This window comes from Sebastes umbrosus, chromosome 8, assembly GCF_015220745.1.
Source record: "Sebastes umbrosus isolate fSebUmb1 chromosome 8, fSebUmb1.pri, whole genome shotgun sequence".
NCBI lineage: Eukaryota > Metazoa > Chordata > Actinopteri > Perciformes > Sebastidae > Sebastes > Sebastes umbrosus.
The window spans coordinates 22,219,843-22,246,209 of NC_051276.1; the positions used below are offsets into that span (position 1 = coordinate 22,219,843).

Sequence of the window (26,367 nt, forward strand, 5' to 3'; positions counted from 1 at the left end):
GGGAACATTTTCTGTTTCACAGTTCACAACACTACAATAGAATAAAGCTCATTTGGGTATAAAAAGAAAACAACACAAAATCAGTCTCCCATTCATTGCCTATGGAGCAGCTCCAGACTTTACACCCTATGACATCACAAGTTTGGGATTTACTTCTCAGGTTTCTGGTTTTGAGAGATAGTAGCTCATGTTCACAAATATTGATTGAACTATATTAGGCCATGGAAATAACATATTGGAATTCTTAATTTAGGTGGTGTTCCTCTATTGAAACGCTAATTTACAACACCTGTCCACAGGAGGCCTTTTTAAAAAAAAAAGAGATTAAAAATACATCCACAAATACATCCACAATGGTACAAAATTATACAAGACTGTCTCCAGGTACATTTATTAACTGAATAACGTTACATCTAAAGTGCAACAACAGGATATTTGCGTTACTTCATGCACCATGGATCTAAAAAAAAGTTAAAGGCCAGCTCTTCCTCACAGTCACCATTATGAAGTTACAAATATGAGACGTGACCCTTTGGAAGTCCATCACATTGCAAATGGAAGCCTGAATCAGGTGGGATAAAACAAATGTACCTACTTCAAGGAATATGAATAAATGGACACAAACATCTTTTCCCAAAGCCACAAACTAAACTAAATGCAATGCATGTGACATGTGAGTAAAAGAAGAAACTTCTGTGTCCCAGTGTCATCATCAAATCCAGCAAGCCTCCTCAGCTGTAACACACATCATCATTTAGTAATGCTTCCATTGTCTGGACATCAAAAGCTAAAGTGCTTACAGGAAGGCACTTACTTCTCAGAGACACTTTTTTTAATAGGAAAGACTCTTTAACTTCCTCCAGGTTCCTCGTCACCAGTGTGGATCCACATAAGAGAGATGCAGTTTGCCCCATGCAGCAGGACTGAGGCTCATTAAAGCATAATGCTGCTCTTGTCAAATAGGGAGCCATTAGAAACAAGCAAATGACCCACTTTGGCTTCTGATTCTTTGTCTCATAAAAAGAGTTTTTTACAGTACAAGAGACAGGGCTGAGTAATGGGTCAGATAGTACGAGGCCTTGGTGTTCCCATATTAAATGAGAGACCTCACCCTGCAGAAGGCCAGAGCGATTGATGGATGGATATCATGCCATCCACCCAGAGGGACGCAAGGTTGCAGGTTAAGGTGACTTCAGTCTTCTTTTGGATTTATTAATGTGTTTCTGTGTTCTCTTTTCTCTAATCCAATGGCCTACAGGTTCCCATTCCTTTGGTCGTGTGCACTGTTGACTCTGCGCGCACATCTGACGTGCAGCTCGCTGAGGCAATATTGCTGTTAGATAGTTTGGATTGTGCTCGGACGGAGTAAGCAAGGTTGTCAAAACACATGAGCAGCTTGATAAAACATGTTATTAACAGATCACGGTTGCGCCATCGGACGATTAAGCAAGCTTTTGGAAAAAACATCCAAAGAGTGATTCAATTTCGGTGACAGAGAGGTCGAAAGCAGAATAATGAGGCTGATGTGTGGATGTGGGTATTATGAAATGATGATGTGTTTGACAAGTCTAACCGCCATGGAAAAAGTGACAGGGCTGCTCTTGAACAATATTAAATCCCCATTGGGTGGGTTTGTTTAACCTTTACTTTTACAGGGTAGGTTGATACTGTAGTGTACATGATTGTGTACTGTGATGCCCTGTACGCTGTATCATCTATGACTGTTATCTTTTTGCAAATAAGAAAACGTAGGTATCCAAATACGACACACAAAAGATTAAAAAATTGTGTTTAAGGAGACGCTTCTTAACTAAAATATTACAGGCTCAATTTGTAAAAGTGTCCATCAACAGTGTCAAAATGCCCTTGAACAAAACATGTCATCCCCACCTGCTCCTTCACAATGAACTGCAAAAAATATGAACTAAGAGTATACAGTATATTTTTTTTCTGACTGTGTTGAAGGTAGTGTGTTGGATTTAGTGGCATCTAGTGGGGTAGATGAAGATTGTAACCGACTGAGTGCCCCTCCGCTCACTCCTCCCTTTCCAAGACTGCGATAACATGAGCCGCCGAGTTCAAAACCGTGGTTGCGCCGTTCGCCTCGCTCAGAGGCCATCCTCACCATAATAACACTACTTTAGGAGCAACGGAAGTCAGATGGCGGTACCACAGTTTTGCACTCTGCGACTCACTGTACCGCAGTTTTACAAGCGTGTCGGAGAGAACTACGGTGGCCTTCAGGTAACGTAAAAATGCAAAAGGCTCTCTCTAGAGCCAGTGTTTGCATTCTAAGCTAACAAAAACACAATGATTCTTAGTTTCAGGTGATTATACACTAACGAAAACACAGTTCTGAATATTATATTCCATTTCTAATACAGTAGATCCCAAGAAATGTCACACATTGGTCCTTTAAAACCCAATATGAGAAAAAAAAATACTGACCTGGTGACCTGGCAACTCCTCTATTTAACATAAACTGGACTTGCACATTTGCTGGAGGTGATGAATTATGTTAGTGACATTGTTAATACACCAAAAAATAAAATTATGTCATGTTTACTACAGGCACAAATATATTTCTTTTGTTTGCCAAAAAATAATTCATTGACAAAGACGTATGTTAGTCTACATAGTGGTGTGACTTATGTTGGTGTTAATACGACTGATTGTTAGACCTTTTATGAACAAACTGTTGTAAAGCTTCAATAACAGAAATCCAAACGGTACTGTCAATACCAATCACTGATATAGAGCACATGAAAATCTATTGCATTTAACCATGTTTTACAGCTGGAGTCTCCCCAAACAGAAGAAATGTGTCTATTTCTGTAGCTGTCTCAGTTCAACATCATGTTTATAATTAATTCTCATAAAATTAACAAGTATCAAGGTGATAAAACAGTGTTAAGTATGTTTTCTTGGCTGTAAAAGAGAGCCTGAAGTCTCAATGACCCCGCATAGAACATTAGGGTTAATGGTCATTTCCCCTCAGTGATAATGACACTAGAGATATGCTTCTAGTTCACACTGAGATAGCAATCGTTACGGGGGAGAAACAAACCACACTGAACAGGGGTTTTTTTGCCCTTAAATTCCAATGAGCTCAGCTGTAATGGACCGTGAAGGGATGGATGAGTCACTCAAGGTCTTTCCCATTGACCTCTCTTTTAGGCATTGTCATCACTGAAGAGAGGCTGTCTCTCACCCACGGGTATGGGAAAGTGTGTGTGTGTGTGTGTGTGTGTGTGTGTGGGCTCCGGGCACTGGACGTTATCTGACACAGTGTCTGTGAGAGTTTGAGACAAGCTCTTCGTGTCCGCCAGTCAACCTTGGCGACATGGCCGTTGGAGCAGTGAGGTAATGTGTGTGTGTGTGTGTATGTGTTTATCTACGTGGTGATAGCCCGGCGGCCTTGTGGCCAGTGCTCTGATATATATACAGACGCGTTCAAACCTCCACAGATAGAAATCCAAGTCCTCTCTGCAGCACGTTGGTTCACATCTTTCAAGAAGTTTTACCGCTCAGCCAACTTGTAAAGCTTGCTTTTACACTTTTCCAGTCCTCTAATAACTGCAAGAAACTCCTATAACAGAAAAATGCTGCCTGCAACCTTCAAACTGTGTGCTGGCATCTCCTATCGGCACACGAGGAACATGACAGGTGAGTCGTGTTAAGACATTCTTGCCTGGTTTTCTCCTTGTTTTACTTTATGCTCAAAAATGCACATTTTCTCAGTGGAGTTCTGCATGGAGCCCAGGGTCAGAGAGGCTGAATGAATCAATGAAGGAAGCTAAAAGTGATATTGTTACATTGCTTTTGATATACTGTAAGTGTAATCATTAGATATAGAGTTGTAGTAACTGTACTTTTTGCCTCCGTCTCACAGGTTTGAGGAAGAACGCCATGGTGGCCATTCACCATGAGCTGAACAGACTGGCAGGTCATGGCACCAATAACTGGATCAGCCAGGTCCGCCGACGAAGCTCCCTCCTCAGTGAGTTGTTTCACATTGGGACAGATAGTGTGGAGTGCAAGACTTTAAAAATACAGAAACATAATAGTATAAGTTGACCGGCATGTTTTACTTTTTAGGTTCTCGGATTGAAGAGGAGGGGTACAGCGAGGAGGAGATGTCTTATGTGAAGCAAGGAGAGGATGCACTGCAGAAGGCCATCAGCATCCTCAGCGAACAGGACGGCTGGACCGTTGAAACTGTGGCCGTAAGTAATGAGACAAGTCACAGAATAGAAGAATATTTCACTGAAGTATTAAGTCATTCAAAAGTTGCAGCTGCTGCCACCTTGTGATCGAAGGCATGGTTCTAGCGATGAGAATGTGACATTATCCACTTTATGTTATCAAATGTAAACACTTCTAATACTTGTTTACTCCCCTCCTCAGGCAAACGGAGACAAAGTCCTGAGCAAGGTGTTGCCAGACATCGGGAAGGTGTTCAAGCTGGAGGTGATGTTGGAGCAACACTCTGACAATCTGTACGAGGAGCTGGTGGGAAAAATGGAGCGAATGGGGGAGTGGAACCCTAATGTCAAAGAGGTCAAGGTAAGAGAGAGGCACCACTGGGGGTTGATTAGATTCTGTTACACATTTCACGACCAATAACATGCTCTGTCCGAGAACACTGATGGATTTTCACACTGGAGTCCCACAGATCCTTCAAAAGATCGGCCAGGACACAATGGTCACCCACGAAGTTTCTGCGGCGACGCCCGGCAACGTGGTGGGAGCGAGGGACTTTGTCAGCGTCCGCTGTGCCAAGCGCCGGGGCTCCGCCTGCTTCCTGGCTGGGATGTCTACACAGCACGCCAAAATGCCTGAGCAGAGGGGGGTGGTGAGGTGAGCTCAAATCATTTACTTGATGTGATGCATTTATGTTGAAGGGATCAGATTATTTGTGTGGAATGGATGGGTGGATGGGAATATCTGCCATTTAAATTGATATTGTACATTGATCATTTAATTTTTTTCAGAGCGGAGAATGGGCCTACCTGTATAGTCATGAAGCCCTGTGCTGAAGACCCAAATAAGACCAAGTTCACCTGGTTACTAAGTATAGATCTAAAGGTAACCACACTGATTTGCACTGAAATGTATTCAAGAACTAAAAAACTGTGTAAAGTATCTAAACATCCCAATCTAACACCGTCTTTGTCGCCTGCAGGGCTGGATCCCGAAGACGATCATAAACAAAGTGCTCTCTCAGACGCAGGTGGACTTCGCCAACCACCTCAGGCAAAGGATGGCTAATAACGTTTCTATGGAGATGGCTCACGCCTGCTGACACAAGACGCTCTCTTGAGCTTTGGCACAGGGCGCTCATTCAACAGTGGCAGAGGAGCAGCCCGTGCTCATTAAGAAATCATACGAGTCAGCTTATAACTGCTGAAACAATATGAGAATCCAGAGGGTATTAATAAGGAGATCAGATGAAGATGATGCTTGTCTGAGATCTTAGGAAAATGTGAGCGCAGATGTTGGTTTCAATTGGCAAATGTGTGTTTTATCTTGCCCACTCTTAATATAGAAAATTAGATTTTACATACAGTATACACATTGATTGTTTCTGACACATTGATCCCCATCCCTCCACTCAGATGCACTGAATCAGTGTGAGCAGAGTCACAAACTGCACATTGTTTCCTTCTGATAACACCTGTCCTTTGCCTGATGCACGAATAAAAGCTCATAAAACATTTCAATGGTCATGCTTAACTAAGAAGATAGAATAAAAATCATACTTGGTCACACAGACTTTGAGTTATTCCACTCCCACAGGGAAATAATTACGCAAGCAAAGCTGAAAACACATCATTCATTAATTTGACTTTGACAGGGAGGAGATTTAAAAGTTCCTTTTTAAAAACTATGAGAAATTTAGTTCATAACAAAATGCCTCGACGGGTTTTCAGACTGACAGTTTGCCAGAAGGAGCAGGTGTTTGGCCATTCAGATGTGTGAGGAGCCCAGCAGCGAGCCAGCAGCACATTCCCTAAGATCGAGTAACGGTGGATTTCATCCCAAACAGGAAGTCTGTCCTCCATTATTGCCAGTTGTGTAACATTTGTTTTCCTATTTTGTGTGTCGATCCAAAATGTTTTGTAAAAACTGATTTTCTTGAATGTATAGTGCAGACTACAGGGGCCAAGATTAGTTCAATTTAAGAGTAGAGGTCTCACTTTCTGGCTGCAAGATATTCACCGTCAGAATTATTTAATTATGGCATGCTAAAACTAGACTAGACTCAGGTGAAGGTGAAATAGGATGTGACCTGTGACCTGTCCTGTTTCATAATCATTCTGAGAATTTAGGTCGAGGACAAAAATGCACAGTTTGGTTGATCCTTACTCCAGTGTGCTCTAAATAAAACACACTTTAGCAGAATAGTTCCAAGGGGCTGCCTTGTGCAATGCAAAAACAAACATTTTTTTTTTTCCTTGAAAGAATGTTCCAGAGAGTAATAATTGACATCTGCTTGAAATCCCTCAAAATCTGAACATAAGCAGATGTGAGGAGAGTTGTAGCCACTCGGAGATCTTGTTCCATTATTTGTGTAACGAGAGGAGCGGAGAAATTTCTGGGGTAGGGAAGGGAAAATTATTCATCCAGTGTGTAATATAAGTTGTGTAATAAGAACAGGAAGACAAAACAAGCTATCTGGCAGTCATTGAATGATGACAGCCCTCATTAAATCTTTTTTTTTTTTTTTATCCAGTTTCCATCTATATGTCCTTGACTGAAATACAACCCACAACATCAGCTTTTTTGTGTGTTGTAAGCCCAATCTTGCTCTTCGTAAACTTTCTGGGGGGGATAAAGCTTCAGTAGGCAGTATATTTTTGGCATCATTGGGCAAAAATTCCATAATAACCTTTTAACCTATTGTAATTCAAGTGTTCTGAGAGAAAACTAGACTTCTGCACCTCCTTATGGCTCTGTTTTCAGGCTTTAAAAAATCACAGGTCATTTCAGAGAGAGAGAGTTCCTATTGGCTGTGCTCCAGCTGGTGGGCGGTGCTTGGTATTTCCTCAACAGATCACAACACGGCTGCCGGGTCACAAACTTTCTTATTTTACAGCTAAACAGTAGACTACAATATGTTTCTGAAAACATTTGAGGCAAGAAATAGGCATTACAGTAACAGAATATTGATTCATATTTGATCAGCGCTGCCTACTTTGACCGTTTCATCGGATTTCGCGAGTGATTAACAGCTGCTCAGAGACGGCAAGGCTCGGCTCTGATTGGTTGTTTTCCTCCGGTCTGTGAAATTTTCTAAATGCCATTAGATGCCATAGAGGCACATGATTATATATCAGATTACCTATCTCAACTTCTTTTAATCACATCAAGTCTTTACTGTATTGTTATTGTTGTTATTATATATATATTGTCCTAATTGTTTTCTTATCACTATTATGTAGTCATATTATGTCTTTATATTAATCTTGTCTCTAGGTGGAGGCTTCAGATAAGCCAGTTTTTTTTTGCCTCTTCCTGCACTGTATATTATTTATTTATTTTTTGTTATATTGTATAGTCTTAAATTGTGCAAAACAAATAGTAAAAAAAAATAAAAAAAATATATATACATATATATGCAGCTTTAACTTAAAAACAATATTAACAATATTAATAGGCTTTTTCATATTTAATATAATCATAATTATGTTCAGAGAAAGAAAGCTGAAACTCTTTACTGTATTTTAAACAACGAATCTGTGCTGAAGGGAGGTGCAGTCAGAAAAGGAGGTCACACAGGCTCCCTGCTCTCTGAGCCTATACTGTGTGTGTGTGAGAGAGAGAGCTGTGTCAGCTCTGTCCACAGAGACAGGTGGAGACAGAGCAACATTTCCTGCTACAATGTAGCACATATGTAGAAATTAGGAAAAAATTCTTTACAAAAATTAAATGTAAACTCCAAGATTTTGATTCCTCTCACCAAAATAAAATACAACGTCTACTTGGAGAAAATAGTGTCATTGCCATAGAAGCTGCAGGATATGTCAGTGCATGTCACAGCCTAAGATACAACCACAACAGCACATAATAGATGTAACTCACACTCTGCCTTTTATTTACTCCTCTACTTCATGTTTTTTTTTTACATTTATCCTTTGATATTGCAATATATTGTTGTTAAATGTTTTTTATTTGTTTGTTTGTTTTATTGACACAACAAACATGAATTAATTCTTTATTGTTTTCTTCCATTTACATGCATGGGACAAAGGAGGACGGTCTGCAGGACAGATAATAATGCATACAGTGCACTTTAGACTAAGCTACTGGAGTAACCCTGCACTATACTCATTTTTAACAGTCTCTTCTGCACTATATTCACTTTTTTAATAGTCCTATATCACAGCTGTTACCCTGCACTATATTCAGTTTCAACAGTCTCTTTTTCACTATATTCACTTTTTTAATAGTCCTGTATCACAGTTGTTACCCTGCACTATATTCAGTTTTAACAGTGTTCTTCATCTCCTTGTATTTTTATATCTAGTATATTTTTTTGTACTTTGTACTTTGCACTACTAACTTTTTTGCTGCCTTTTTACTAACATGTTTTGCACTATGGAACTGTGATGCTGGAAACTTGAATTTCCCTCGGGATCAATAAAGTTACTATCTATCTATCTGTCTATCTATCTATCTATCTATCTATCTATCCATCTATCTATCCTTGTTCTTTTGAAATATATATATATTGTAATTTGCTTAATGAATTGTATGTACTGTATATATATGTTTTTTTATTTATTTATTTATTTATTTATTTATTTATTTATTTATTTATTTATTTTTTATTTATTTTTTATTTATTATTGAATTGACGCTTTGGCAATATTGTTCACCTGACAGTCATGATCAATAAAGCATATTGAATTGAATTGAATTGAATTGAGAGCAATGACGTAATGAAGCTACAGTCCGACAGGGAGAACTACAACTCCCATGATGCACTTGTGAATTACCGCTGGCCACTGGACGGGGGAAGGGAAGCTGAGATTGGAGAAACAGTAAGAGGTACTTTTTAAAACGCTTCTTATCGCATAATATAATCAGACAAGCCACAACACGCAATGTTATCTAGCATTACTTAACTACACCTTAAAGACAGAAGCAGATGAATCCGTTCGGTGCTGTGTGATTTAGACACAGAGACCTCCATCAGTTACAGTTCACCAGAGCTACACTCAGCTAGCACCGTTAGTTAGCCTGACAGCTGTCTTTCTCTGCTGTTAGCCTCCTCTCAACTACTTTACCAAGCTGCACATTCATGACAGAGGTTGTTTAGCTTGTTTGCACGCAAAATGTTGTCTGGCTTGCATGCAATATGTGCAGGTAGGTTAGTGGGTTTGTGTGAAGAAGCTGTAGCTGCGTCTTTGTGCCTGCGGGGTTGCTAGCTGACATATTGCTGCTGGAGGTTAGCAACAGATACTGTAGCTAGATGGTTGCTACTGTAGCTGTCAAAGCTGCAGACCACTGTCATCTGACAGAAGTTGCATTTATTATTATTATTTGTGATTTTTTTTTTCATGATACTGCATGCACTCTGCAGGGACTCTAATGTCACACTTTTTTTTTCACAGGCATTTTTTTATATTTTTGTGATTCAGACAACAGACTTGAGTAAAAGTAGTAAATAAAAGCATAAAAAATACTGCATTATAATTATTATTTATTATATATTTTGTGGTTTTGTCATGACACTGCATGCACTCTGCAGTGACTCTGATGTCACACATTTTAGGGCATTTTTGTCAAAGATGTGTTACAGTAGCAGGCCTCTGTCATCTGACAAAAGTTGCATTTATTCTTATTATTTGTGATTTTTTTTTTCATGATACTGCATGCACTCTGCAGGGACTCTAATGTGACACTTTTTTTTTCACAGGCATTTTTTTATATTTTTGTGATTCAGACAACAGACTTGAGTAAAAGTAGTAAATAAAAGCATAAAAAATACTGCATTATAATTAAAAGTCATGCATTAAAAATGTGAAGAAAAGGTTGCTACTGTAGCTGTCAAAGATGTGTTACAGTAGCAGACCTCTGTCATCTGACAAAAGTTGCATTTATTCTTATTATATAAAAATTTGGGATTTTTGTCATGACACTGCATGTACTCTGCAGTGACTCTAATGTCATACATTTTATGCATTTTTTTAATATATTTTGTGATTCAGACAACAGACTTGAGTAAAAGTAGTAAATAGCATAAAAAAATACTCCATTAAAATTATTACTTATTATATATTTTGTGGTTTTGTCATGACACTGCATGCACTCTGCAGTGACTCTAATGTTACACATTTTTATTTTTCTGTGATTCAGATAACAGACTTGAGTAAAAGTAGTAAATAATAGCATAAAAAATACTGCATTATAATTAAAAGTCATGCATTAAAAATGTGAAGAAAAGGTTGCTGCTGTAGCTGTCAAAGATGTGTTACAGTAGCAGACCTCTGTCATCTGACAAAAGTTGCATTTATTCTTATTATATATGTTTGGGGATTTTTGTCATGACACTGCATGCACTCTGCAGTGACTCTAATGTCACACATTTTATTCACAGAAATTTTTTATATTTCTGTGATTCAGATAACAGACTTGAGTAAAAGTAGTAAATAGCATAAAAAAATACTCCATTACAATTATTATATATTTTGTGTTTTTTTCATGACACTGCATGCACTCTGCAGTGACTCTAATGTTACACATTTGTATTTTTCTGTGATTCAGACAACAGACTTGAGTAAAAGTAGTAATAGCATAAAAAATACTCCATAACAATTAAAAGTCATGCATTAAAAATGTCACTCAATTTATCGATTTATTCTTATTATATATTTTTGTGATTTTTTTCATGACACTGCATGCACTCTGCAGGGACTCTAATGTCACACATGTTATGCATTTTTTTTTATATTTTTGTGATTCAGACAACAGAGTTGAGTAAAAGTAGTAAATAATAGCATCAAAAATACTCCCATTACAATTAAAAGTCATGCATTAAAAAAGTGAAGAAAAGATAACAAATAGTCTAGTTAGCTGTCAAAGATGTGTTACAGCAGCAGACCACTGTCATCTGACAAAAGTTGCATTTATTCTTATTATATATTTTTGTGATTTTTTTCATGACACTGCATACACTCTGCAGGGACTCTAATGTCACACATGTTATGCATTTTTTTTTTAATATATTTTTGTGATTCAGACAACAGACTTGAGTAAAAATAGTAAATAGCATAAAAAAATACTCCATTATAATTAAAAGTCATGCATTAAAAAAGTGAAGAAAAGATAACAAATAGTCAATATGATTAAGTTATATTATAAGTAATTAATTGGTATTCTGGATTGATAACAAATGTATATTTTGATAAGAATAATTATATCAGTAATTAATTTATATTTCTGTATGACACAGATTAAAGTTAATAATTATAGTTAGAATAATTATAAATAAATAATAATTATAGTAAGGAAAATTTAGGATACCACCAAAGCATCAAAAATAAAAGTACTCAATGCATAAAATAGTGATGTCATATTATTAATATGAAGTTAGCATTTTTTGACTATGTGATGTGCTGTTGTGTATTTTAATTCATAACATAGCATTAAACTACATAAGCTCCTTATACAGTATGTTATGTATGTAAAATCTTAATTTGTAAAGTAACTTATTATTTATAGATAACCATTCATCTGACTGGCTCATTGACATGATAAAATAAAATAGGATTTATTAATCACAAAGGAAATTCTTGTGCCAGAGATTACTCAAATATTACAGCAATATAAATATAAAAAAACACAACAGAGTAATACATGTAATGTGTATAATAAGTAATACTAACACCAGTGCAAAATAGTGTTGTAATATGAGTAAGATAAATTTAGTAAAGTATGTAAACTAAAAAAATAAAGTAAATTATAACAACCTAATTGTAAAAATGTAAAGTAAACAGCAGTGCCTAATTGATTAACAATAAAAATAAGATGAGTTATAACAATAAGATAAATGTGCCTGTGGTGTTTCTGACGTGAGTTCTAGGCATACTAAAATTTGCTAGTGTTTTTTTTTCCACCATATCTTTTTTTGTAATCAATTTTTAACTCCAAATTTGTCTGTCAAATAAATGTAGTGAAGTAAAAAGTGAATTGTGTTGTAGAAGTATAACGTAGCATGGCCTCAAATAAAGTACAACTACCTCAAATTTGTATTTAAGTTTATTAAATGTACTTATTTTACACCACTGAATTTAGGTCGCTCTGCCAAAAGATAACATACAAAGAAAATATTATAATATGGGACATTTTATAATGGCAATATAGCTAATAGTTTTATTTCATAGTATTGTTTTTATCAATTTTGACAACACGTTTTACTTCACGTTTTTTATGTTATATGCATTATAATGTAATATTTTGATTTGTGTGTTGCTCATTGACAGACGTTTACTAACTTTGTGTAGTTTTAATCATTCTTTTTTGTTCTAGTTTTCAGATAGTGTGTACATATGACAGCCCCTCCTCAGGACTCTGACCTTACAAGAACTCTATCCATGACCCACATCTCACTGGTCACCTTCACTTCTTACATTGGACGTGTGCTGCTGTTTCATGTGAGGCTGAAGACATAACACAACTTTGGTGCGAGTGAATTGAACTGGTGCCTCTAGGTGCGTACTGGATTTGTCTCGAGTGCCAAAGTAATGAAGTGTCTCGGTCGGGGAAAGCCCAGCCCTGAAAAGCAATGTCATTATCCAGCTTCTGTGTACGTGTGATGGGGCTGAGGAGCGGACCCACTGGCCAGGCAGATCTGCGGAGGAGAGGAAGGAGGCAGGTTTCCAGGAAACTTGTGCATTGATGGATCGCCATTTCCTCCTGTCAGCTCTTGCAGACTGATACCTGCACTGCTCCTGTCAGTGGACACACTCATGGTTAAACTTTAGAGTAGCTAATAAAACCAAGCTGCCATCAAAACTACACAATCATCGCTATTGCACAGAATATGATGTGCACAATATGGATTTCTTCTGCCAGTGACAGTTTTGGGAAATCCTACTGGTGACTGTGGACGTTGAGTTCTCTGTGTATATGAGGAGGAAAGGAGGAAAGCAAAGATACTTGCAGTCACTACAAATGTGCACTACGGAAACCATGGTGGTCCTCGCATCAGCTCCTCAGCCCATCTCAGTCCATGTCTACAGAAGCCTTTAGAGGCCAGGATCAGGAACACGCTCGCCAGCCAACACACTCATATGCAATGGAAGAAGACATTGATGTCACATCCCACACTGAGGTAATGTTATTTCACCTTTTGATCTTAAAGTTTCTAACCATTTAATCTCATTTCAGTGTTTGGGTTTACAGCAACTTAACACCATTAAAACAGAAAGCAACACCACCTGTGTTGGTCAACAGAATGAAAGTAGGTGCTGTCTTACCACTGTTGCTACACTGACGGAGTCTCCCTCAGGGATAAATGCTGTCCCACATTGTTGAATGATAAACAATTAAGAGCTAATTTGTTTAAGCAGTTCTGTCACATGTGTTTAACTTCTGGCCTAAAGTCAAAAGTTGTCCCTCTGCTTCAGCTGTAATCTCTGGTCTGGCTTGCTTGGCATGTTGCTATGGCGGCAGCCGACAGGGCATTTCCCTTATCCCCGGCTTGGTTTTCCAGCCGTAACATTACTTATTGCTCCCTGGCTTCTATCCTTGTGTATTGCTTCTTTTGTAAACACTTGGATAAGTGTGTCCCCTGGCTGGCTGGATGCAACGTAACAGGGCAGGGACAGTTTTCCTCACAGGAAGTGCACCCTTGAATTACCGAATCTACCTACCTAAATCTACCAACACAGGAAGCAAAATAGAAAAAGTGAAGTGTGCAACTTCTGAGACATCTCTGAGATTTTATTTGGCTTGTTGTGCTAAATATTCTTCACAAGTTTTAAGATTTCAGGGATTGCCAGAACTAGCAAAAAAATGAGAAAATGAAAAGAAGCGTGCCATGATAATGAGTTACCTGTCTTAAAAGCAGTGAAAGCTGCACTATTTTTACATCGTACACATTTCTCTGAAGCATCTGCTCTGTGTTGCTTAGGGCCTGAATGGTTTGTCCCATGAATGTAAACCATTAGAGGATATCACCAATGGACACTCCAACCATAAGCCTGTGAGTAAAAAAAAATCCCTTCTTGCTGATCTATTTTTATTTTATTTAGAAATTGACAATTCAAACTTTTGTCTCCGCAGGTCATGAACGGACTGATAATTAGTCATAATGTCAAAGACCACACCAACGGCAACGCACCGCTCAGATCCCTGCCGGTAATTACATTTCATTCTTAGCATCTCACCAGAAACCAACGTGTCCTTCTTTGAACGTAATGTAATGCATTATTTGGTAATTGTCCAGATTTCAGCACTGAAGCAGAACGGCCTCCTGCAGACCCTGGCAGCCGGAGGTGAACAGCCTCAGCCTGCAGGTAACACACATACTCTCACACAACCTCTCTTTTGTCTCACATCCTCTTCCCACAGGAATGTGAGACAGTGTATCCTAGATACCAGGCAGCTGCTGCAGGTAAAACCTCCCTGGGGGTGCAGGTTGCCTGCTTGGAGGAAGCACAGGGTCTCAGTGGCACTCTGAGTGATGCAGGTCTGTTAGACAGGAAGGATTTATGACTCAGGATGAACTGGATGGGTGTCGGCCAATGCACCACAGCCCATTGGCTGAGAAGATCCCCTGGCAGTGCTTCTGGTGAAGTTTGTGTGCGCGTGTGAGATTGTGTGATAGAGTTGGGTGTACTATTTTGCTTTCTTAACTTATTTTTTTTAAATCTCAACAGAGGAAAATGTGGAGTTGGAAAAGGCCAGACAGGAGTGGGAGGCTCTGGAGAACGTCCAACCAGGTCAGATGCGTCTTGCTGTTTCACCTGTTTTCATCAAGATGATGACGGCTTTGTTGATTTTTTGTTGCTGTTCTAAAAAGAATAACTTTTTGTGTAATATCCCCCAGCTCTCACTGAGGACTCCAACCCAACCCCGCTCATCTCCTTCAATGAAGCCCTGCAGTACTTCCAGACCACAGACCTCGGGGACTTGCTGGTAAGGAACACTGCATACCAAAAAATACTCAAATTAGAAGCTGATATTTTAATAATGGCCAAATAATAGCAGGAGGAGCTGTTTTTTTTGGAACAAATAAAGGCTAAATTCAGCACAATGTAGATCCAGTGAAACATCGTCTTACTATATGCACACTTTGCGTTTGATAAATTCCCAGTAAAAGCTTCCCAGGGATGAGAAGCATTTTATTGTGAAAGTTTGCATTAAAAGCAGACACAAGCAACAGCAAATTAACACAGCAAAGAAGAGCAAATTTGAAACAATGGAAATTTGTAAATGAAGATGAAAGAAAGACCTTTCTCAAATAAAGACATGTCACTTGTCGGTGAAGTAAATAAAGAATTTACTGGATTGAAATTGCGGGACTCTAGTCATTATGATATAAATATTCAAATAAGAATGAAGTGGATGATTGATAGCTCTAACTATAATTTTAAAGTGGTATTGTATTTCTGCCCCCACCCCCGTCCGTAGAAGAACATCCAGCCAACCATTCGCAGGACAGGTCTGGCCGCGATCACACACTTCCTCTTCGGACCTCCACGGCTGCACAGGGAGCTCCTGGAGGAGAGGGATCTGGTCTTTGCCATCGCACAGTGTGAGTGTGTGTTTGCTGGGCACGTTTATGTAATCATCCCGCCATGTGTGAAACTCACGAGTGTTTCTAATAAACCACTGAGTTTCACTTCTGCATATTTGTGTGTTTTCTATAGGCCACGTGGACAACGGCCAAACAGTCCACATGCGTGTCCTCCAGACCATTTATAAGAGGCTGATTGGCAGCAGGCTGGACTGTCCTCGCTTTGGTGCACACTGGGAAAACATCGGCTTTCAGGGTAACACACCTGTACACTCCTTCGCTATAGATACAGCAGTTCAAGTCTGTGATTGTTCATATTAAATTCAACTTGCTAGTGAACTGCTCTTTAATTTCAGTGTTATAGCTTTTAAGTGGTCAGAGATTTTAAGGTTCATTAGTAAAGGTCAATGCAACACATGGTATTTCTGCAGCATTAAGTGCTTCTCTAAATATATGCATCCAATATTTGAAAGAAATGGTCTGAAGCCTCTGTGTGATATTATAATATTTATTTTAGAAAAGAAAATCTGTATCCAAAATTATTGACGGTATTCACACCAAATAAGGAAACACCATGACTCAATGTGCTGTTGCATCGTCTCTGTGTTTGTTTGTGTTTCCGTACTTCAGGTACAGACCCAGCCACTGACCTACGTGGCACTGGTTTCCTGGGACTGATGCATACGCTGTACTTTGTGATGGACCCAGAGACTCTACCGTTGGCTAGAGACATCTACAAGTTATCACAACACCCTACACAGGTATCACCAGCTCGTATTTACTCATGCCGTAGTCAGTTAATGTGTGCATATGTTTTATTCAGGAATCAGATTTCACTAATCCTTCAGAGAACAACCTCCCACTCCAGGCGTGCTACTTTGTAGCTGACCCTGACCTTTGTCTTCCCTGCAGAGGAAACTAAAGCGAAAAAAAATGTTCCCCTCAGGGATCAATAAAGTCAGCCACAAGACAAGCTTGTTTCAGGCCTTGCTCTTGTAGCCCCTGTAAGTAGTCCGTGTGGACCTAAATTTGTATTTTCTCTGGTTTAGAACTTTCCATTCAGTGTGATGTCAATCAACATGACCCGCATCGCTCTGCAAGTACTCAGAGAGGAAGCCTTGTCCAAGTGAGTCACCGGTCCTCACAATTCTGTATCTTCTTGAGTATGCATGTGGCTTGCTGTCTATTTGTCACCAATGCATTGTCTTCGGTCACGCCAGGGAGTGCAATCGTCGTCAGCAAGTGGTTGGCGTGCTGAACGAGTTCTACGTTGCCACGTATCTGCACTTGTACCAACTGTGGAAGACCCAACAGAAGACCATCCTTGACTCTGGCTTTGTACTAAAAGGTAAAGAAAACGGTGTAGGGTTTCTGCTATTACTAAGCGCTTTGAAATCGTGCCGGTTCATTCATTTGTAATGAAGGATCGATCATTCTGTTGCAGATGCATTGTATTGTGGTGAAATTGTTGCGTGTTTCTCCTTATTTATTTTTTTATTTTTAATATGATAATGCAGGGGTAAAATAGCTAAAATGGCTGCTGGCTTTGGCTTCATATTTTATGGACAGATATGCAAGTGGTATCAATCTTCTCATGTAAATTAATGTATTTTCAAAACTGTCGAACTCTTCCTTTAAAACATGAGTCACGGGTCTATGCATTGAACTCAACGCTCACAGTTAAACACAGATTGTCGTCCCGGCATGAGTCCCACCATTTCTGTGTTTTCCAACCCTGCAGAAGTGGAGCTGTTTGCCAAAAAGAACCCCAAGCAGATGCTGCGCCGACTAGAGGTCTTCCTGAAAGAGAGGCGGGCAGGTGGAATCCCCCGTGGGACATCGCCAGACCCCCAGGCCCAACAGCCCTCTCCCAGCCTGGGGGCCAGAGCCGGGACGGGACAGGGCAGCAAGGGGAAGGAGATGCACTTCACAGGAGTGTGTGATCTACCGCCAGACATGGAGGGAGAGGCCAGACTCATCTAAGCTAGACTCTGTGTGAGTGAGTGAGTGTGTGTGCGTGTGCGTGTGTGTGTGTGAGCAATCCTATTTGTAAGTATCACGGTATGTGCGAGTGGCTTTACTCTCAGAGAGCTAGAACCCCACCAGTCCCTGATCTAGGACCTGCTATCTGAACCTATTCAAACACTTCCCCTCCTTCCACTGACGCTGGGGTGCTGCACTTTGATCAGATTTAAGCTTTCAGAGTTATATTTGATTTTTTTTATTTTTTTTTATTAATGATTAATTTATTTATTTTTAAAACAGAGAGCAGTCAAATATAAAGAGCTGATGCAGGTCAGACACACAAAGTGATTGTTTTGCACTTTTCTGTGGATTTAGTAGCCAAATTGAAAGCTGCCAAATTCTTGCGGTTAAACTCTACCTGCCTAGAAGTCCAAAACGTACACACTTGTGTCCCCTAGGGTCTCTCAGTCAGGGTATGTCAACACATTGCAGAGGGGGGAGCATCTTAACAGGCACGTCGCTCCAAGATAACAGCTCCATCACACGAGCACTCTTAACCGCTCATAATGCATATTGTTGAACGCTCTGTTAACTTTATGGTGATAATGGAGAAAGGAAACCTGCTACAGGGCAAACAGAAGCAGGTTATCTCCCAGCACGAGTGGAGAGCGGCAGATAGAAAATCCGGGAAGGTTTTTTTTTTTTTTTTAGGGGGGGGGAGCAGAAAATGCCAGTAGATGCTGTTCTCAAATATCTCACACAGTAGACTTTGAAGGTCTGATCACTTTGCATTCTCTATTAGAGCGTGAATGAAATCATGTGAAAGAATGGACACTCCAGTCCAGATGTGTGGAGGTATAGCCAGTCGTTTGGTGTACTCGTGTTGCCAGGGGTCTGATAGACTAGGTCCAGAGCTCCCACTTTAACATGGGGGAATATATTTTAAATAATTAAAAAAACAAAACTATTTTAGTCCTTTCTGAAGGGACAGCTGTCATAACTTCACAGTTATGTATAAAAGCAGAACTTTGTTATTAAACAGATGGCTGAGTGACCATGAGAAGGGGTTGTTAAATTTCACCAGAACGTCTGAAAATCTTTTTCGCGGTTAAAGCCAAGGAGACACTTCATAACAGAGTCTGTGCGCTTGGTCCCGGCTCAAGTTGAAGGTCTTGTATGAGCTTTCTCTACATTCCGTTATAAAGCATGTGATTGTACTTTTATTTGACCAGTTAAAAATTTATTCCAGTGTGCGTGCGGCTTGTGTGTGAAAATGAAATGAATGAGCTGATATTGATGAAGGGTGCCTCTCCTCGGAGACGTATGGTACAGTATGCAATCCCAGCTCTCACTCAATGATAATCAAAACGATAGTGCTGTGTGACGATAGAAATCGTTCCTAACTTCAGGGTTTGTGCGCTTGTGCGAGCGAGTGTTTTTGTGTGTATGTGTGTGTGTGTCGTATGACAGGAACTGACTACAGATGGGGTGCTTTCCTCTGCACACAATAAGCCAGCTTTACTAAGTACTTGATCCATCAAGCTGCAAAGACGGTACTACTTTTTGTCATTTTAAAAATGGTACATAACATTTCCGAGGACTAGATTTATCCCAAAACAAAGAAAAACAAACACATTCTTTGGGTTGCTTTTTCAAGAAAAAAAGTAACCAGATGTTGGTTCAGGTTCAGGACACAGCTGGAGTTAGCGGCTCTGTGGCCTGGGATGGGTAGAGCTCCTCAGCAAAGCTGGTTCCTGCTCTGTGCTAATGTGAAACCGTCTCCCATCGTCGTAGTCTCAATCTGTAGCATGTTCAGGTAGCACTAGTACTGTAGCATCCTATAGCCTCCTCCTCTTCGTAAAGCTTGTTGATGTCACGTCTCAGTTACAGTCTGTAGTGTCAATGGGTGCGCAAACTGTTACTACTATAGCACATTTATTTCGCATTAAAGCCTCCTTCAGTAGTAGACACACGTTTAGGTGGCCCGGCGTAATGTTTCGGAGCGATGTGGTATAGGCTTGACACGTCATTGAGCTCAACCTTGTCTTCTAAGAAGGTAACAGTAAACAAAAAAACTAAAAAAAAACGGTGCCTACATCCAGTGGAGCCATGTGGGGGTAGAGCCCTGGTTTGTCCTCGCTTCCTTTTTTTTTTCTTTTCTTCCATTTGAGCCACCGTGCCACAGTAGACTTCCTCCATTCATGTAACGCGGTAAACAGAGTCGATGTGACCCCCCCCCCTAAAACATGCAGGCCTAATGGATACACACATAAAATCATACACAGGCATGTACATGTTCTACGTCGACATCTACTCGAGATAGTTGCCATCTTCACCCTATGACTTCAACAAATGAGCTGATGTAGTTTCGCCAGTTGTTTGCGAGTGTATTTGATTGAGCAGGAAAATTTGCACTGTTGTAGATATTTGATAGTATGTGTGACGTATGCAAGAGGAAACAGGCCATCTTCAAATAGCCATAATGTTCATTATCGCCCGCCTCATGAAACAGGCTTTGTGGAGTCCGATTCCCCGCCTCCCTCTAAAAACAAAAAATTGCACCAACCACGGATATGATCTCACATTTAGTTTCATTAAATTTTAAACTGAGGAGCAGTACAGTGTATGTAAATCAGGAAGTTTGTACATAGAGAATTAATGATTGTAACTGTATGATTGTCTGTAGGGCATTATACTGAAACATTGCTTACCTCAAGACTTGAGACAAATCTCTCCTTTCTCTCTCCTGATGTTTGTTTGGCCTCTCAGTCAGACTCTTATCTTTTTACGTTTCCTTGTACCTAGGCCTTCTCTCATACCAATTGGACATGTTATATAATGTATATTCAACACCTAAAGCACTACGTAATAGCAAACTAACACAAAAGCTGGTCAATGTTACGTGTATTCTATTTAAAGACACATTTATAGACACTATATAGGCCCACGCGCGCTCTGATACACATCTGCAGATGATTGAAATCCTTTTTAAGAACGATCTATAATTGGCTGATGTTTACCATGTTTGAAATAAGCTGGTTTTCTCGTGGCTTCAGTGATAGTACAGTATACTTTTGCTGTGTTTAAGTGTTTGATGTCCGAAAAACACTCAAGAGACTTTACAGCTACAGTCACAAACAGTTCAATATATGATTGTAAAGATATAGGCTTGATTAGCAGTCATAATCCGGTGTATGCTTTGACCTTGGTATATATTCAGTATCCAAACAAGGCCTGATTTTATCCTCTCATATTACCAAAAGTTATATTTTCAGCAGTTGTGATAGATCATATTCTTATGCGTTGATCATCATTTGGAATCTCCTCAGTTGTGAAACCAGAACCAAGAGATAAAAACAAAAACAAACGGGTTCTTGCAGGATGTCGGATGCTCTGAGAGGTGTGGTGTGAAGTTCTGCTTCCCACAGCAGCAGCTCGGCAAATACAATCACTTCTCTCAATATCCTGCGCTTTATATGAAGGTGTTTTACTGTTGCCGTCGTCGTCATGTCCCTCAGAGCATTTTATGACTGTACCTTGATTGTAGAAGCCCTATTTTATACTGAGAGTTATTTCAGAATACAGTATGTGCTGTTGTACATTAAATGTATTGTATGGAGAAAGCTAAATAAATGCTGTTTAAAAACTAACATACTTTCTCTGTGGAATCACTGAGCCATTTGTGACTTTTTATTGGATCTAATGAATGATTGTACTGGTGCTGTCTCCAAACTCCACACTACGTACTAATTTATACATAAATACAAATATAAATTTTCAATAAACCCCCAATCAGTATACAACAGATTGATATATTTGACTGCCCGGGATCCCGACCCCCACTAGGGGTCGCAAAGGCTTCACAGGGGGTCGCAAGGCCTTCTTGATTTTAGGTGGCGTATGACAACTTTTTTTAAAAAACATATAAATATATACAGTTGGCCTTTATCTCAGCATTTATTTCTATGAAGAAATCTAAATAAAATTCTTATTTTTAATTAATTGTTTTAGTTATTTAAAATATAAATTTAAAAATTAGAAAAGTATGCAAACAAAAAAGAAGCTGTTAAGTATGTATGATTGTTAAAAAATGAATAAATAAATACACAATAAAGACAGATTTGTATTAAAAGTTCCTAAAAATGCCAGGAAAATTCATCTCTGATGCAAAATTCACAGGAAATTATCTGATCTAAATTCATCCAAAAGGCACATTTTACACAAACTTCTTGCAATTATTGCATTCACTATTTTGGTTAATTGTATAATTTAGCAGATGTTCTGTATTGTTATTGTTATGCATTGAATATGATATGACATATCCATAAAATATGTCACTTAGTCAGGGGTTGTCAGTTTACTCAATGATAGAAAAGGGGTTGGCAAACACTGCTGAATTAAAGCCAGGATTAATACTTAGGTTTTTTTTCCAAGATCTTCATGGTGTTATGTCACCACCGCACACATTTATAGGGCTGCAACTAACAATTATTTTAATTAATGATTCATTGTTTTGTTCTGAGAGCCCAGCCAAAGAAACAGAAAAGCAACAAATCTTCACATTTGAGAGGCTGAAACCGACGAATTTTTTCCTTGTCGGCCTGATTAAACAAATAAAATGATTAATTGTTTATCAAAACTGTTCCTTTCGATTGACTAATCAACTTCTTTTTCAGCTGTTAGCAGCTTTTCTTTGTGCAAAAGTGCACATCAGCAGCACTCAGAAATCAAGGGTTTTAGTTTGCATAATGACATTTTTGAGTACTCAAAAATTGTGTATAATTATGATGTAGTTTTGAATTGAGACATGGTTTGCAGTGGGCCTTCAGCTTTTCTGTAGCTTTTCTGTAAGTCAGCCACTAGAGTGCACACTTTGATAGATCTGCAGCTATACGGACCAACGCTATAAGAGAACATATTAGTCTACAGGTGCTACATTATTTACAGGATGTTTTATGTATTGAATACTACAAAATACCCTCACGTACACACACAAATATACTAAAGCAGACTCTTAGTCTGGTCAGTGGCAGATGTTTGATTTACACATCTCAACACACTTAAAACTATTTGTCAGTGCTTTAGCTTTCAAGGGAGTGCAAGTTCACTCCTGTGAAATTCAAACCTAATCTCTATTTATTCTCCCTTTGGTTGTTTAGTTTCAAGTGAACCTCATAAGTTCCTCTGGTGCTTCATCATTAGGGAGGAGCACCAGTACTGGCAGGCTGATGTGTACTAGATAGTCTCAGCCACAGTCCAAGGCTCTTCAGTGTGCGCTTCGTCTTTCATCGGGGAAACAGATTACTTAATAAGACGTCATTCAAGCACTATTAAACAGAAATTGTAGTATATTTGCCTCCCTTGAGTTGCAATAACACACGGCAGTGCAATGTTGAAATATTTGCAACCGATCAGAGAAAAAGGGGGGTTTTGGTCCTGGGTCAATAAAGTTGGGACGCCTCCAAAGGAATCTTGGTGCTGCGTGCTTCTACATCTGCGCTTAATCAGCCTCGTGGCTCCAGTCCCACGGAGCCAGATGACTGGGCTGTGGTGGACCTGCTGAATCACAGCACACACACGGTGGAAAAAATATTTCAGCCAACCTTTTTTTTAATTTTTTTATCACTAATCTGTGTCGAAATCGCAGTTCCTCAAGCGATTTTTCATATCTGCTAATAGTTTGCCGCGCCGTCTGTGCTTGTGTAAGTGTTCTTTGGTGTGCATGTGGTTTCAGTGGAGAGCAAAGGACAAAATACAAAACACAACTGCAATTATACCAATCAGGAGCCCATTAAAGGGTAAATAATCGAATACACAGACATCAGTTAGGTGTCAGCTATCCTGGAGTGTTTATGTTTCCACATGCTCAGTGAGAGTGAAGAGAAAAGAGCAGGATGGGGTTGTATAAATCTGTTTCCATTTGTACCTAGTGAGCCTGCTGGAATACAGCATGTCTTACTCTCCCGCCTTCCCTCCCCCAACTCTCTTTCTCTCCCTCTCTGATGTCATTGTTTCCTGCCCAGTAGATGCTGACGCTCAGCTCAAGGCTGTGTGTGCTCAGACCCTAAATTTAATGTATACCGCTCTGCTTTAGGAATTTACAGATGAAATAAAAGTTACCCGAGACACTCAAAGTCAGCAAAGTGTGCTGGTGTCTGTTGTCTGCATTGCAATTATGTGTAAGTGCTCAAGTGTGGCCGGTGTGAACAGTTGTAAGTTAAGGCCTCAGATGCTCATCCTCTCTATGTGATTATCATCCATTGTGCTTTTTTTCTGAAACAATACGCTCGAGCTTCTTGGAAGGATGTCACTCACTCTGACATACTGTCTGAACACTAATCACCATGTGTGAAAGGTCAGGACTTCTTATCCTTGATTAGTAGTTTCTCTGCATTTAAGTGTAACTTACACACTACTATTCTTGTGTACAATGGTGGGAGAAGTATTCAGTTCCTTTAGCATGAGCTGTAAAAACACAACGATGCAGACACAGTTAATCAGTCCACATATTTTCACCATATTAGTGAGCTTACTAAGTAGTGTGAGGACAAAAGTAATGCAATGAAGGGCATGTATCTAATCAGGAAATTAGATTCATACGATATAAGCAAGAACATCTTAGAGACGGTCTACAAAAGTCTTGTTGAAAATGTCTTAACTTTGAACATGTGTACATCATATGGGCACCATATGGGATGTATATATATATATATATATATATATAAAACACAGGTGAAACAAAAAGCCCTCGGGAAGACGCTGCCGCAGCAACCAAGAACATTTACAAAAAGTCTTTCATACCAAATGCAATAACTTTACTAAACTCATAAACACCATTCACACTGGGACCATGTCCGTTACTGCTATTTACTGTGATTTACTGCATGTTGTGCTATTTATTGTATGTATTGTGATTTACTACGATGTGTTTTAACCAACCTGTGAAGCCGAAAGCAAATTTACACATTTGTGAAAAATAAAGTTTATTATTATTATTATTATTATTATTATGATAATAGGCCTATATATAAAATATATCTATTGGATCTAAGTAAATGAATGGAATTGTTATCATCAAAATGTAAGTAGTAGTAAAAGTACACATTATGCAAGCACAATAGTATTGACAGTATTATATATTAGGGGTGGAATGTAAATAAGTACATTTACCCAAGTTACTCAAGTTTACTCATTTACACATTTTCACCAATTTGTAACCTACTTCTACTCCAGTATAATGCACTTTTTACTCCGGTTATTTTACAAGTTAAGATTTGCATAAAACATGATCAGTTTATAAAATATGATGCATCATTACAGATTAAACTACCTGCATGTCTAAAATTAATTACAACAGTGAAATGCTTCTCTCACATACATGCATTAAAAAATATTCCTCTAAGATATAGACTATAATACATATACAGTAATAATATATAGGCTAATGGTAGGCTATACCATTAACAGAGGATTTTTCTGCATTGAGTTCTTTCCTTTTAGCTAGACCTAAGTACATTTTGCTAATATTTGTAATCTTTACACTGTGGTATTACTACTTTTCCTTGAGTAAAGAATCTGAATACTTCTTCCACCTCTGTGTGTTAATGATATATCATTATTACAAAGGGATTAAAGCAAAGATACTCTAAGTCAGACTTAAGAAATAACATATTTTCCTCTCACAAATGAAGAGGCTGCTGCAGTATATATGCAGTATTATTATTTTAAAAGTTATCTACATAGTTCTGCTTTAATGAAGCTGTTGGAAATGGAGCTAATATTTGCTATCTTATTGGGTAGTTTAATCTCTAGTGTATCTTATTGTATAAACTGATTATGTTGTCGTAGGCTATGTAAAATAATCTGTATTGTAACTACTAGTAGCTATAACGAAGATGAGTAAGTATAATATTTGCATATGAACTGTGGTGAAGCAGAAGTATAAATGGCATAATATTAACTTTACAGTCTTGATCACCAGATTGTTATCAGGGAGTGGCTGCTGTGGTTTTCTTCTAATGCGTGTTTTATGACTAAATAATTGAAGTGATTCACATGTTGTTTTCCATGCTTTCATTTGGCTTTTATTACAGAGTGCATTGCCCCCACTGCAGATCTCTGTCTGCATTGTGAAATAGTTTGGGTAAAAAAAAAAAAGAGTAAGCATTTCCAGCCAGCTCCCCAGTGTGTGTGTCTGTATCCTCGCCAGTTGAAAAGGCCTCTGCTTGACCTTACTGTAGTCTGAATTATCTGCTGCATTCTTCGCCGCCTTAGTAATATCCTCCACATATGATCGCATGTTGCAATGCAATTTTCTTAAAATCAAATCCTTAATGCAATTTTGTTCCACTGTCTTCATAATGTGAGAGTGTATGTATGGACTGAATTATTTTAGCAGGTGTGTGTGTGTGTGTGTGTTTGAATGCACTTGGGTTTGTCTGTCTCGTCTGAAAATGTGCTCAGTTTGAAACCCGTATGCCTCTGCCTGAGTAGAGTTAATAGGACTTCAGTGCACTGTTTTATTCTAACACCATGAATTTCTGGATAATAAACCTCCTCTCATGAAAAAGTGCAGGTGACGATGGAGTTTTTTTGGTAATTTGGGGTAAAACTTGAGCTGAGGTCATTGCATTTTGTTGGAGTGTCTGAAT

At 38.9% G+C, this 26,367-nt stretch overlaps 2 protein-coding genes across 7 annotated transcripts; both read left to right on the forward strand.

Moving 5' to 3' along the window:
* The first annotated feature begins 3,467 nt into the window (after window positions 1-3,467).
* On the forward strand, window positions 3,468-5,771 carry star (steroidogenic acute regulatory protein). The gene is made up of 7 exons (XM_037777369.1): window positions 3,468-3,666; window positions 3,893-4,000; window positions 4,099-4,226; window positions 4,408-4,566; window positions 4,676-4,860; window positions 4,995-5,088; window positions 5,186-5,771. The coding sequence occupies exons 1-7, from the start codon at window positions 3,603-3,605 to the stop codon at window positions 5,303-5,305; spliced, it is 858 nt and encodes a 285-aa protein (XP_037633297.1). The 5' UTR covers window positions 3,468-3,602; the 3' UTR covers window positions 5,306-5,771.
* Window positions 5,772-8,951: 3,180 nt separating this feature from the next.
* On the forward strand, window positions 8,952-26,138 carry elmod3 (ELMO/CED-12 domain containing 3). 6 transcript variants are annotated; one of them, XR_005207842.1, is made up of 15 exons: window positions 8,952-9,054; window positions 12,538-13,342; window positions 14,144-14,215; window positions 14,296-14,370; window positions 14,459-14,528; window positions 14,892-14,954; window positions 15,062-15,150; window positions 15,646-15,769; window positions 15,885-16,007; window positions 16,382-16,512; window positions 16,801-16,877; window positions 16,972-17,099; window positions 17,493-17,787; window positions 19,164-19,174; window positions 26,115-26,138. XR_005207842.1 is itself a non-coding variant. In XM_037777365.1 (14 exons), exons 3-14 carry the CDS (start codon window positions 13,241-13,243, stop codon window positions 17,732-17,734), a joined length of 1,296 nt encoding a protein of 431 aa, XP_037633293.1. In that variant the 5' UTR covers window positions 8,952-9,054; window positions 12,538-12,719; window positions 12,808-13,240; the 3' UTR covers window positions 17,735-21,366. The 6 variants fall into 6 exon arrangements, 4 of the variants coding, with proteins under 4 accessions (XP_037633293.1, XP_037633294.1, XP_037633291.1 ...); XR_005207841.1 differs by lacking the exon at window positions 19,164-19,174 and having other exon boundaries at window positions 17,493-17,784; XM_037777365.1 differs by lacking the exon at window positions 26,115-26,138 and having other exon boundaries at window positions 12,538-12,719; window positions 12,808-13,342; window positions 17,493-21,366.
* The last annotated feature ends 229 nt before the right edge of the window (window positions 26,139-26,367 follow it).

What these genes read in the sequence shown, in the direction of transcription:
- star (XM_037777369.1), top strand. Translation starts at nt 3,603, where the DNA reads ATGCTGCCTGCAACCTTCAAACTGTGTGCTGGCATCTCCTATCGGCAC. An exon ending in GCACACGAGGAACATGACAG is followed by an intron (nt 3,667 to 3,892) that starts GTGAGTCGTGTT and finishes TCCGTCTCACAG; the next exon opens with GTTTGAGGAAGAACGCCATG. An exon ending in CCGACGAAGCTCCCTCCTCA is followed by an intron (nt 4,001 to 4,098) that starts GTGAGTTGTTTC and finishes TTTACTTTTTAG; the next exon opens with GTTCTCGGATTGAAGAGGAG.
- elmod3 (XM_037777363.1), top strand. Translation starts at nt 13,241, where the DNA reads ATGTCTACAGAAGCCTTTAGAGGCCAGGATCAGGAACACGCTCGCCAG. An exon ending in TCTGGAGAACGTCCAACCAG is followed by an intron (nt 14,955 to 15,061) that starts GTCAGATGCGTC and finishes AATATCCCCCAG; the next exon opens with CTCTCACTGAGGACTCCAAC. An exon ending in CAGACCTCGGGGACTTGCTG is followed by an intron (nt 15,151 to 15,645) that starts GTAAGGAACACT and finishes CCCCGTCCGTAG; the next exon opens with AAGAACATCCAGCCAACCAT.